This window comes from Corvus brachyrhynchos, unplaced genomic scaffold, assembly GCF_000691975.1.
Source record: "Corvus brachyrhynchos isolate BGI_N302 unplaced genomic scaffold, ASM69197v1 scaffold200, whole genome shotgun sequence".
In the NCBI taxonomy this organism is placed as follows: Eukaryota; Metazoa; Chordata; class Aves; order Passeriformes; family Corvidae; genus Corvus; species Corvus brachyrhynchos.
Genome location: NW_008236184.1, coordinates 5,376,507 through 5,390,307, shown reverse-complemented (window position 1 = coordinate 5,390,307; position 13,801 = coordinate 5,376,507). Strand labels below are relative to the sequence as shown.

General features: G+C 49.7%; 1 protein-coding gene across 1 annotated transcript in view; it reads right to left on the bottom strand.

Moving 5' to 3' along the window:
- Window positions 1-1,557: 1,557 nt before the first annotated feature.
- The window catches only part of ITGA11 (integrin subunit alpha 11), a 47,228-nt gene continuing 34,984 nt past the window's right edge, over window positions 1,558-13,801 (bottom strand). Inside the window, exons 21-30 of the mRNA XM_008637411.2 lie at window positions 12,957-13,055; window positions 11,688-11,764; window positions 10,807-10,896; window positions 9,566-9,656; window positions 9,343-9,456; window positions 4,141-4,227; window positions 3,566-3,676; window positions 3,152-3,247; window positions 2,731-2,844; window positions 1,558-2,500 (exon numbers count right to left, since the gene is read on the bottom strand). Coding sequence (XP_008635633.1) covers window positions 2,429-2,500; window positions 2,731-2,844; window positions 3,152-3,247; window positions 3,566-3,676; window positions 4,141-4,227; window positions 9,343-9,456; window positions 9,566-9,656; window positions 10,807-10,896; window positions 11,688-11,764; window positions 12,957-13,055 — 951 coding nt within the window. The 3' untranslated portion in view covers window positions 1,558-2,428. The remainder of the gene's footprint in view (window positions 2,501-2,730; window positions 2,845-3,151; window positions 3,248-3,565; window positions 3,677-4,140; window positions 4,228-9,342; window positions 9,457-9,565; window positions 9,657-10,806; window positions 10,897-11,687; window positions 11,765-12,956; window positions 13,056-13,801) is intronic.

Genomic DNA, 13,801 nt, shown 5'->3' with positions numbered 1-13,801 from the left:
ATATATCTATATATCTATATCTATACATATCTCTCGATATACCGTAATATACTCTGTGTAATATATATAGAATATATTCTATAGAGCACATAAATATACCTCTGCATGTATATGTGTTTATATGTATGGATGTAAATGCATATCGTTTTATATCTAATATATATAAAGATGTCATTATTAGTCTATTTCTTACCTGTATATGTATACATATACTCATATTTGTATATTTATGTGGTTTTATATATATTCTATATATATACATACAGTATGGGGTTCTCTATATAGCATACAGTAGTAGTATCTATATTAAATATTATATATATTAAATATTTCCTATAGATAATATAGAGAAGTAGGCATATAATTTAAATAAATAGATTACATCTATTATATTACAGATAATAGATACATAAACGATCATATATATAATATTTATTATATATTATAGATAATGTCGTGTGCATGTACATATAAAAATAAATATATATGTGTGTAAATATGCATGAAATATAAAGAATTATATATGAAATATAAAGATTCTATATATCTTAAAATATATATTCATAGATATATAACTCATGTATATAAATATGAATATATATTTTGGTAAAAATATATGTTTAGTTATATCATATATAAAATATATATATTAAAAATAAATAAATAAATATATAATAGAATAGATAATATATATTTTATATATAATATTATATTATATATTATATATTTAATATATAAATATATAAGAATATATGTTTATATTTATATATAATATGTATATCATATGTATATGTGTATTTTATTATATGTATATTTTATTATATATATTATATATAGTATATAATATATATCCTATATATGTAGCATATATTATATATGTTATGTATAATATATATTTATATACATATATATAAATATATAAAAATACATAACCACATATATTAAATATATATAAATATATATATTTATATATTTTAAGATATATAATATGTATATAATATACATTAAAAAACATAATTTTTACATATAAATGCACATCCATTAGAAAAGATCTATTTTTATGTACACATGTATTTAGGATTTCCCGGAGCATCCTGCCCATTCCTGGCTGCTCTCCAGCTCTTTCTCTCCGTTGCAGGGATCCAGAGCCCGGCAATGCGGGAAGGCAGGAGGGACGCTGTGCGATCCGCCAGGCCTGAGCTGGCACAGGAATCCCAGGATTTGGGCTCTCCGGGGTATCCCTGCACCCCAGCTGGACCCCTGAGCTCCCGATCCATCAGAAACTCGGACATGCAGAATTCCCACTCTGGCTGAGGATGGAAATCTGATTTTGGGAGGTTTTCCCCCACATTTTATACCAAGTTTGGGGCTCCCAAAGGCTTCATCCGACTTCTCATCGCACCTGAGAGCATCCCTTCAAAACAGCCTGGAAAAGCCGCCCATGCCACAGAAATAAAGGATGGGAAAAGTCTGGGATCCATCCTCCTCCCCTGATCCCAGAGGGATGGGAGCAGCCCCGCCTCATACCCGTGGAAGGAAGGGAACAGACACCAGGAATTTTTAAAATACCGTATTTTTAATCCTTAAAAAATACCAGGACAGTATTTCCCGAACCTCATCCCGCATCCAGAAACATCCGCTTCCCTTTCCTCCATAAAATTAATATTAGCATAAATAATTCTGCTATGCCAGGGACACATTCCTGCCCTTAGATTCCCATGATTTCCATGGCTCCAGCTATGTACAGGTATGATACAGGTGGGGGCCCTCGCTGGCCACCAGCTCCCCAAACTGCTCTGCCGGGACGAAACTCATCAAACTGCTTTTAATTAATTAATTAATTTTTTTCTAAACGATTTTTAATTTTTTTTTTCCCCCAGGATTTTTCTTTTTTTTTTTTTTCCCCCCCCCACCTCCTTTCCTTCCTATTTTTGGAATAATTATGTACAGCTGGACACCGGAGATTTGCATTAAGGTGCTTGAAATCCCAACAATTTCATTCAGTGCATTCAGACTAATTAAAGCCTCCTCTTAATTACTCCGCTTAACGAAGGCAGTTTGAGAGCCGTGGCCAGCAGAACCCGGGATTTGCTGTGGCTGCGCCACGGGAAGGAGCAATCCATGGGGGTTTTTTTTGGGATATTATTATTATTGTCAGGAGTTTTCCAGCCCCGCATCAGGGACGCCTCACGTTGGTGTCCCCTCGTCCCCGCTACTGCCACCTCCGTGGAATCCCACTTGGAAGCTCCGAGGAGGAGATTTTGGGGAATTTCCCGTTGGTTTGAGGGGGTTTTGATGGCTTTTAGGTGCTGTCCCACAAGGGGTGTTTGCTCATCCCGCTGCAAAGCCAAGCTCAGCCCCCAAATCCCTCGGGATCCCGGGAATCCCGGGCTCCGGAGCTGGGAAGGGGCTCCTGGCCCCGGCAGTGTCACTCCATGCCTTGGGAATTCTGCTCCCGCTCCGCCTCTCGCCGGCGGCTCCCGCTCTTGAAAAACCCGAGCTGTGGGGAGGGAAGAGAAACACAACCCTGCTGTTATCCCAGGAGCTTGCCTTCAGTGGGAGAGCAGCTGGGAGTTGACCCTGGATGTAATTTATATGGAAAAGGAGATTTCGGAGGAGTTTTGGGGGGCTTTGAGGGGCTCGTGAGGTGCTGGACATGGAGCTGGAGGGTCCCTCCAGGCATGGAGTCTCCAAAACTCCCCCAAAAGGTGCAGCCTAAGGGCTGCTCACCTTCCAGAGCGCCAGGACGAGCAGGGCCAGGAGCAGGAGACCTCCGAAGGTGCTGCCCAGGATGATCCAGATGGGAATCTGCGACTCCTCGGCCTTGGAGATCTCAAAAGTGATCTGAAGGAGAGAAAAAAGCACTGCAGATTCCAGGCAGGGATGGAGGGGAAAAGGGGACGGTGGGAATGCTGAGCACCCCTTCCTTTGGGAATGCTGCACCAAGGATTTGGCTCAGTTTTCCCTGCAGAATCCGGTGATTCCAGGATTGGAGCTCGGCTCCGGCCACGGCTGCCCCGCGTTTCTCCAGACCTCGATGCTCAGCCTGGGTCACTCCAGCCCTTCTGCTATCCACAGGGATTTTCCCAGTGGGATCAGGGCAGGGTGTGGCAGCATCCCAAAGCTCTGGATCCCACAGTCTGGGACTCACCTGGCGGCTGGGATCCTCCTCTCGGAAAATGAAGGGGCTCCGGAAGTGCCGCTGGAGAGCGGCGTTCATGGTGAGCTTCAGTGCCTTGAACTTCAGCTGCATGGAGAGGGCCAGGATGAGCATCCCACATGGAAAAGGAGCCCCCATTCCCAATGGGGTCCATCCCAATGACAGCAAAAAGGAGGTTTTAAATTAATTAAATTGGCATGGATTAATTAGTTACGGAATGCGATAATCCACGTCGAGGTGCTGTGTGGGATGCTGGATGCACAATCCCACACGTGGAATAAGTGGCTTTGGGAACAAAATCACCCCCCACACGCCTGGGCTTCCTGGGGGAGGGAAAATCCCCACACTTCCGGGGTGTGGGGGGGATTTCTCCCCCAAATCCCCGTTTTTTGTGGGAGCACTCACTGCTTTCAGAGACTTCATCCACAGATTTCCACGCAAGTGCAAGTTCAGCTCCTCGTTGGGCGCCAATTCCACATCACAGTCGATGGAAACCACGTCGGAGTTGCTGTGGTTCTGCAGAGGGAAATGTGGGATCATCGCTGGAAAAGGAGGGAGAATCCCGCCAGGATCCATCCCCGGCACACACCGAGTGGGGGAGAATCCCACGTTCCCGTCCTCCTGCGTGGCCAAATCCCCACGTTCTTTAAAACTTTTTAAAACCTTTTTCAGCCCAAGCTTCCCAGACTTGCTGGGTTTTGTGCTGTTCTTTTCCTGCAAGCTTTCCCTTGGAAAAGAATGATCCCAATCTTTGGGAGCTGGAGGATCCCCTCGCTCCCCATCAACCCCGAGTATTAATGGGGTTTTATTTGCAGTGGCTGAGAGGAGAAATAAAAATCAAATCATGGAAGGGTTTCAAAATCCCCTAAAAAATTCCAGCATCCACCTGCCCCTCCCATGTCCATGGGCCATCCTTGTTCCAGGTTTTTCCCTGGTTTGGGATATCCTGGAGCCAGGACCAGCCCCGTGGGGGTGAATACCAGGTGTGGGGTGCGGGACAGGTCCTCCTCCGCCGGGGTTCTCCGGTAGTCAGTGGTGTTCCCCCAGATGCTGCAGGTTGTGTTTTCCTGTGGGAGAAGCTGATGGAATTCCAGCATGGACACAGGGATCATGGTGACCACTTCCCTGTGCTCCCATCCCAATGGAATTGGGGATCCCCAGCATCCCCCAGGCTTTGCTGGGGCTGGGATTGAGCTGGGCTCGCTGTGGGATGTGGCTGGAGGAAGTCCTGGAATCCTACTTGAAATAATTCCTGAGTTTTGTGCCTCTTCCCAGCAAAACTCAGCCTGGCAGGGAGCCCCATCCCAGATTCCAGCCAGGTGTGCCAGGGTGGCACTGGTGACACGGGGACTCTGCCAGAGCTGCAGCAGAAACATTCCCAGCTGAGGCCAAACCCATCCATAAAAACCTCGTCCATAAAAATCCCATCCATAAAAATTCCAGGCTCCTTCCATGGGCTTGGGAAGCCCCGGGATCTGCTCCCAGCCCTCACAGTGCAGGCCCAAGCCTGGAGTTCATCCCAGGCTCAGCCGCTGCCTCCCAGACCCTCAGGAATTCACTGCACACTGGAGAGAGGTCGGGATTGGGGAATTCCTTGGACTAAACCCTTTGGCCTCGGGGTTTTCCATGTTCCCAGCCAAGAGAATGCTGAAGGATCTCCAGGCACGAGCCAGGTGTGAGCACAGCAGTGTTCCCAAAAGATGGAGGGACATTCCATGGAATTCCTCCATTCCCATCCCTGTGCAGGAGGGATCAATCCATCCAAACCATGCTGGAATCCCATCCTAAAATGGGCTGGAATCCCATCCCAAACCATGCTGGAATCCCATCCCAAACCAGGCCAGAATCCCATCCCATACCCAAAACTGGGCTGGAATCCTGTCCTAAACCATGCTGGAATCCCATCCCAAACCATGCTGGAATCCCATCCTAAACAAAACCAGGCTGGAATCCCATCCCAAACCATGCTGGAATCCCATCCCAAATCAGGCCGGAATCCCGTCCTACCTGGTCCGCCCGGAATTCCGTGGGCAGCAGGAGCCGGTTGCCCACGCGGGTGGCCACGGGCACGGTGAGCTTTAGGGTCACCCCTCGCACTGGGAAGAATCCCAGGTTCTGCAGCTGCCGGGAAAGAACACTGGGATGTGCCGGGATCGTGGCATGGGGATCCTGGCTCCCAGGGCAGACCCCAAATCCCGGCAAATCCCTCAGGGATCCAATTCCTGCTCACCGTGAAGGTGCCGTGGAAGGGGGGCCCAGTGGGGTTGGATCCATCCAGGGAATTGTTGGATCGTATCTCGAAATAGTCCAGGCTCGACGTCCTGTGGGACAAGGGGTGACAAAAGGGTTTGTAGGGTTTTCCCCTCTCTTTCCAGGATTTTCCCTTTCTTTGTAGGATTTCCCCTTTCTTTGCAGGATTTCCCCTTCCTTTCCAGAATTCTCCCCCTGGAATCCTGTCCTAAACCATGCTGGAATCCCATCCCAAACCATGCTGGAATCCCATCCTAAACAAAACCAGGCTGGAATCCCATCCCAAACCATGCTGGAATCCCATCCCAAACCAGGCCAGAATCCCATCCCATACCCAAAACTGGGCTGGAATCCTGTCCTAAACCATGCTGGAATCCCATCCCAAACCATGCTGGAATCCCATCCTAAACAAAACCAGGCTGGAATCCCATCCCAAACCATGCTGGAATCCCATCCCAAACCAGGCCAGAATCCCATCCCATACCCAAAACTGGGCTGGAATCCTGTCCTAAACCATGCTGGAATCCCATCCCAAACCATGCTGGAATCCCATCCTAAACAAAACCAGGCTGGAATCCCATCCCAAACCATGCTGGAATCCCATCCCAAACCAGGCCAGAATCCCATCCCATACCCAAAACTGGGCTGGAATCCTGTCCTAAACCATGCTGGAATCCCATCCCAAACCATGCTGGAATCCCATCCTAAACAAAACCAGGCTGGAATCCCATCCCAAACCATGCTGGAATCCCATCCCAAACCAGGCCAGAATCCCATCCCATACCCAAAACTGGGCTGGAATCCTGTCCTAAACCATGCTGGAATCCCATCCCAAACCATGCTGGAATCCCATCCTAAACAAAACCAGGCTGGAATCCCATCCCAAACCATGCTGGAATCCCATCCCAAACCAGGCCAGAATCCCATCCCATACCCAAAACTGGGCTGGAATCCTGTCCTAAACCATGCTGGAATCCCATCCCAAACCATGCTGGAATCCCATCCTAAACAAAACCAGGCTGGAATCCCATCCCAAACCATGCTGGAATCCCATCCCAAACCAGGCCAGAATCCCATCCCATACCCAAAACTGGGCTGGAATCCTGTCCTAAACCATGCTGGAATCCCATCCCAAACCATGCTGGAATCCCATCCTAAACAAAACCAGGCTGGAATCCCATCCCAAACCATGCTGGAATCCCATCCCAAACCAGGCCAGAATCCCATCCCATACCCAAAACTGGGCTGGAATCCTGTCCTAAACCATGCTGGAATCCCATCCCAAACCATGCTGGAATCCCATCCTAAACAAAACCAGGCTGGAATCCCATCCCAAACCATGCTGGAATCCCATCCCAAACCAGGCCAGAATCCCATCCCATACCCAAAACTGGGCTGGAATCCTGTCCTAAACCATGCTGGAATCCCATCCCAAACCATGCTGGAATCCCATCCTAAACAAAACCAGGCTGGAATCCCATCCCAAACCATGCTGGAATCCCATCCCAAACCAGGCCAGAATCCCATCCCATACCCAAAACTGGGCTGGAATCCTGTCCTAAACCATGCTGGAATCCCATCCCAAACCATGCTGGAATCCCATCCTAAACAAAACCAGGCTGGAATCCCATCCCAAACCATGCTGGAATCCCATCCCAAACCAGGCCAGAATCCCATCCCATACCCAAAACTGGGCTGGAATCCTGTCCTAAACCATGCTGGAATCCCATCCCAAACCATGCTGGAATCCCATCCTAAACAAAACCAGGCTGGAATCCCATCCCAAACCATGCTGGAATCCCATCCCAAACCAGGCCAGAATCCCATCCCATACCCAAAACTGGGCTGGAATCCTGTCCTAAACCATGCTGGAATCCCATCCCAAACCATGCTGGAATCCCATCCTAAACAAAACCAGGCTGGAATCCCATCCCAAACCATGCTGGAATCCCATCCCAAACCAGGCCAGAATCCCATCCCATACCCAAAACTGGGCTGGAATCCTGTCCTAAACCATGCTGGAATCCCATCCCAAACCATGCTGGAATCCCATCCTAAACAAAACCAGGCTGGAATCCCATCCCAAACCATGCTGGAATCCCATCCCAAACCAGGCCAGAATCCCATCCCATACCCAAAACTGGGCTGGAATCCTGTCCTAAACCATGCTGGAATCCCATCCCAAACCATGCTGGAATCCCATCCTAAACAAAACCAGGCTGGAATCCCATCCCAAACCATGCTGGAATCCCATCCCAAACCAGGCCAGAATCCCATCCCATACCCAAAACTGGGCTGGAATCCTGTCCTAAACCATGCTGGAATCCCATCCCAAACCATGCTGGAATCCCATCCTAAACAAAACCAGGCTGGAATCCCATCCCAAACCATGCTGGAATCCCATCCCAAACCAGGCCAGAATCCCATCCCATACCCAAAACTGGGCTGGAATCCTGTCCTAAACCATGCTGGAATCCCATCCCAAACCATGCTGGAATCCCATCCTAAACAAAACCAGGCTGGAATCCCATCCCAAACCATGCTGGAATCCCATCCCAAACCAGGCCAGAATCCCATCCCATACCCAAAACTGGGCTGGAATCCTGTCCTAAACCATGCTGGAATCCCATCCCAAACCATGCTGGAATCCCATCCTAAACAAAACCAGGCTGGAATCCCATCCCAAACCATGCTGGAATCCCATCCCAAACCAGGCCAGAATCCCATCCCATACCCAAAACTGGGCTGGAATCCTGTCCTAAACCATGCTGGAATCCCATCCCAAACCATGCTGGAATCCCATCCTAAACAAAACCAGGCTGGAATCCCATCCCAAACCATGCTGGAATCCCATCCCAAACCAGGCCAGAATCCCATCCCATACCCAAAACTGGGCTGGAATCCTGTCCTAAACCATGCTGGAATCCCATCCCAAACCATGCTGGAATCCCATCCTAAACAAAACCAGGCTGGAATCCCATCCCAAACCATGCTGGAATCCCATCCCAAACCAGGCCAGAATCCCATCCCATACCCAAAACTGGGCTGGAATCCTGTCCTAAACCATGCTGGAATCCCATCCCAAACCATGCTGGAATCCCATCCTAAACAAAACCAGGCTGGAATCCCATCCCAAACCATGCTGGAATCCCATCCCAAACCAGGCCAGAATCCCATCCCATACCCAAAACTGGGCTGGAATCCTGTCCTAAACCATGCTGGAATCCCATCCCAAACCATGCTGGAATCCCATCCTAAACAAAACCAGGCTGGAATCCCATCCCAAACCATGCTGGAATCCCATCCCAAACCAGGCCAGAATCCCATCCCATACCCAAAACTGGGCTGGAATCCTGTCCTAAACCATGCTGGAATCCCATCCCAAACCATGCTGGAATCCCATCCTAAACAAAACCAGGCTGGAATCCCATCCCAAACCATGCTGGAATCCCATCCCAAACCAGGCCAGAATCCCATCCCATACCCAAAACTGGGCTGGAATCCTGTCCTAAACCATGCTGGAATCCCATCCCAAACCATGCTGGAATCCCATCCTAAACAAAACCAGGCTGGAATCCCATCCCAAACCATGCTGGAATCCCATCCCAAACCAGGCCAGAATCCCATCCCATACCCAAAACTGGGCTGGAATCCTGTCCTAAACCATGCTGGAATCCCATCCCAAACCATGCTGGAATCCCATCCTAAACAAAACCAGGCTGGAATCCCATCCCAAACCATGCTGGAATCCCATCCCAAACCAGGCCAGAATCCCATCCCATACCCAAAACTGGGCTGGAATCCTGTCCTAAACCATGCTGGAATCCCATCCCAAACCATGCTGGAATCCCATCCTAAACAAAACCAGGCTGGAATCCCATCCCAAACCATGCTGGAATCCCATCCCAAATCAGGCCGGAATCCCGTCCTACCTGGTCCGCCCGGAATTCCGTGGGCAGCAGGAGCCGGTTGCCCACGCGGGTGGCCACGGGCACGGTGAGCTTTAGGGTCACCCCTCGCACTGGGAAGAATCCCAGGTTCTGCAGCTGCCGGGAAAGAACACTGGGATGTGCCGGGATCGTGGCATGGGGATCCTGGCTCCCAGGGCAGACCCCAAATCCCGGCAAATCCCTCAGGGATCCAATTCCTGCTCACCGTGAAGGTGCCGTGGAAGGGGGGCCCAGTGGGGTTGGATCCATCCAGGGAATTGTTGGATCGGATCTCGAAATAGTCCAGGCTCGACGTCCTGTGGGACAAGGGGTGACAAAAGGGTTTGTAGGGTTTTCCCCTCTCTTTCCAGGATTTTCCCTTTCTTTGTAGGATTTCCCCTTTCTTTGCAGGATTTCCCCTTCCTTTCCAGAATTCTCCCCTTTCTTTGTAGGATTTTCCCCTTCTTTGCAGGATTTTCCCTTTCGTTGCAGGATTTCCCCTTTCTTTGCAGGATTTTCCCCTTTCTTTATAGGTTTTCCCCTTTCTTTGCAGGATTTTCCCCTTTCTTTGCAGGATTTCCCCTTTCTTTGCAGGATTTTCCCCTTCTTTGCAGGCTTTTCTTGCCTCTTTAATAAAGCAGAGCCACCCAAGGCCCTGGCTGAGGTTTGGATGTCACAGGAGGTAAATCAATCCCTTTCTTTGCAGCTGGAAAGGCGGGAAAAGAGCCAGGAATATCCTGTGGGAATCCATTCGGGAGCACCTGCGATGGCCCCAAATCCCCACATTCTTTAAAATTATCTCCCTCCTTTTGCACCCCAAAGTTCCCAAATTTGATATCTTCTGTGCTCTTCTTTCCCTCCGAGTTTTCCCTTCGTTCTGACCCGGAGAATCCCCCGGCTCCCCGTAAATCCCGAACATTAAAGGCGTTTTATTTGCAGTGTCGGAGTGAAAAATAGAAAATGGCCCAAGGGCTGAAAAACCTCTGAAAAATTCCAGCGAGCACTGCCAGGGAATGTGCTTTGGGATCCCTGATTTTCCCATCAGCACGTTCCTGAATCATCTCTGCCTTCATCCCTGGCTCTCCCAGACTCGAATTCCCGCTGCTTCCACGCTCAGCCCGCAGCTGAGCTTCCCTCCGATGCTTTTGTGGGATGGCCAGCGGCCCAGACACTGGGAGCACCTGTTAGGGCCATTACTACCTCCAAGAAATCCCTTTTTTTCCCATAAAAACTCGCCCTCACACCTCCTTAATAACTCTGTGCCTTTAAACATCTGGAGAATCCAGCTCTCCACAGCTCGGGAATTTTAGCAAAAGCTCTCCCTGATTTTATGGTTCCTCCAGCTCCTGCTTTCTCAAGAAATTCCCGAATGAAAGCTCTGTTTGAAGGCTGCTCCCGGCTGCTTTTCCCAAGGGATATTCCCCAATCCGTGACCTCCCCAGAGCCGCATCCCATTCCAAACCTCACCTGGTGAAGAGCAGGTCGGCCTCGTACTTCAGCTGGAAGTCGAGGTGGACAAAGTTGTCCTCCTTGGTGCTCTCCTTCTCCTCGCTGTCACTGCAACAGCAGCAGGGCCCGGGGGTCAGGCAGGAGCCAAATCCCCTCGGGAATTTTTTGGGGGAAGACTGGACTTTTTTTGCTTTTTGGTCAAAGCAGGGTTTTATTTGGGGATTTTTATGAATCTCCCTGAAATGATTCGGAGGGAGGCGTCACCAGCTTAAAGTGGTGCAGGGGAATCCTCCCCTGCTCTAACAATTAGAATTAAATTATTAGAATTTTTTTTTTAGATTAAAAATTAAAAAATTAAGATTAAAAAAATTAAAATTAAAAAAAACCTTTAAAAATAATAATCAATTAAAGAAACTTCGCTTCCCTGTGGGAAATCTCTACTGTGCAGGAATCGGGAGTAAGGAGAGTTTTGCAAAATTATCAGGAGATATTTTTCCCGGGAATTTTTTGCAGTGGGAATATGGATGGGAAAGCACCAGTGGCTGGGGGCCCAGCTTCCACAGGCATGGAAAAATCATGGATCTAAATCCCCAGATAAATAACAGCAGCCAGGTTTGGCAGCGCAGGGCTGGGATAACCCACAGCAACTGGCTCCCCATGGGGTTATTCCACGGAAAGCCTCTGGCTCTGGAGGAGGGAATCCCAAGGGAAGCTGGCAGCATGCCAGGGTGCCCAGAGAAGCTGTGGCTGCCCCTGGATCCCTGGAAGTGCCCGAGGTTGGACAGCTTGGGATAGGGGAAGGTGTGGGAAAGGGCTGGGACTGGATGGCCCATAAGGTCCTTTCCAGCCTGACCCATTCCATGATTCTGTGATTCCAGAGGGAGAAAGCATCCCCACACCTGCTGGCAACCATGTAGATCTCCATGCTCTGCAGGAACACGGACTTGCTGAATTCAAAATCCAGGCGGAAAGCGACCTGTGGAGAAGGGAAAAATATCGGGAAAAACATCAGAGGGAATAAAACCCCGAGTGCTGAGCAGGGACCGTGCGGGACCCTGCGGGTGACACCGTTCCCGATCCCACCAGAGCCTTTCCAGGCAGAGAGGAGATTTGCAGGAATTGTTCTTCCCTGCCATCGGAGCAGCAGCGGCTCCCTTTGGAAGCAGATCCCTGCAGAGGCCCCAGATCGGCGGGAAGGGGAGGCAGCTGGAGAGAGCCAACAGCAATAAAATGGGATCAATGTGATAAATGTCACATTTGCAGTGACCTCAAACCGTCTGGGCCGCCACAGCTGACTGGAATATCAAAGCTCCCGCTGCTCCGGGGCCAAAATTCCATTTCCAGCCGGTCTTTGTCTTGGCAGGCCCGGCAGTACCTGATGGCCCAGGATGCATTCCCGGCCCCCGTAGGTCATGGGGAGCCGCGCTCCGCGTGCAGCCACAGGCATCCCGCTGGGATTTTTTGGGAGCTTTAAAGCCGAGCCTGCTGCCTGAGGCTCATCCGTCATTATCCAGGAAAGGTTTCAGACGGATACGGGAGCTGGGGAGATTTTATCTGCGGATCCTGCTGGTGTTGGTCCCTTTTCCCATGGGAGTATGGGGTGGGGAGGGGGAATTCCATGTGGATCCTCAGTGGCTGCATCTCCCCATTTTTCCTTCCCCACTTTATCCCTGAATTTGATGTGTTCCAAGGGTTTATGGCTTATAAAAATGATAAACTGGATCTGGGCTCATCCCAAATACTGGGAACACCGGTTTGGAGGATGCCACCACCCAGGGGGGTTTGGACAGGCTCCCAGCAGGATCCAGAGGCACCTCAGAGCAAGGAAAACCTCTCAGGCAGGGAAGGAGCCTCATCCTGCAGGGAGCGAGCTCAGGGAAGTTCCCATCAGTGGTTTGAAGCCGACACTAAATTTTTCCAAAGGGCTGGAGGCAAATCCTGTCACCTGGAGGAGCTGGGTTGGATTTTGGGGCTCTCCCAAGCACCAGGGCAGGATCCCAAGCATCCCAGCTTCCCTAAGATGCCTTTCAGACTCCAAAAGGGAAGAAACCAAATGTTTATATTTAAAATCCTGTTCGGCGTCACCCAGCTGTGGCAGATGTGACCCCGGGGGCAGAGGGTCCGTGTCCCGTGGGTGAAGGAGCAGTCGGAAGCCGGGAATGTTCTACCTTGGCCTTGGCGCGGAAGAAGGGGTAGCTGACGTTGCACACCCTCCGCGTGGGGTGTCTGTTGTCACTGGCACAGTCGATGTTGATGTCTGTGTCGTCCTGAAACGAGACATGGAGTGTCCAGGACATCGGGAATGAGCCCCGGGAGCCGGCGCTTCGGGAAACGGGAAACACCCAAGGGGCTCAACATGGGCCTTGGCTTTGGGGAGACAACCAACCAATGACCATCCAATGACCAACCAACCGATGACCAACCAACCAACAACCAATGACCAACCAATGACCAACCAACCAAACCAACCAATGACCAGCCAATGACCAACCAATGACCAACCAACAAATGACCAACCAATGACCAACCAACAACCAATGACCAACCAATGACCAACCAACCAACTGATGGCCAACCAACTGATGGTCAACCAACAACCAACGACCAACCAATGACCAACCAACCAACAACCAATGAACAACCAACAACCAACCAACCAGTGGCCAACCAATGACCAACCAATGACCAATGACCAAACCAACCAACACCAACCAATGACCAACCAACCAATGACCAACCAACCAACAACCAATGACCAGCCAATGACCAACTGATGACCAACCAACCAACAACCAACCAATGACCAACCAATGACCAACCAACCAATGACCAACCAACAACCAAAACCCAACCAATGGACCATCCAACCAATCAGCCTGCTCGCTGCAGCTGGGAATCCTTCCCATGCATTCACCGATGTTCCTGGAAAGGGGCATCTCTACCAAGCCATTTCCAGCTTCCTGGTTTAAATCCTCTTTCTGAATCTACAGCAGTGAATGGATTTAACTGCAGT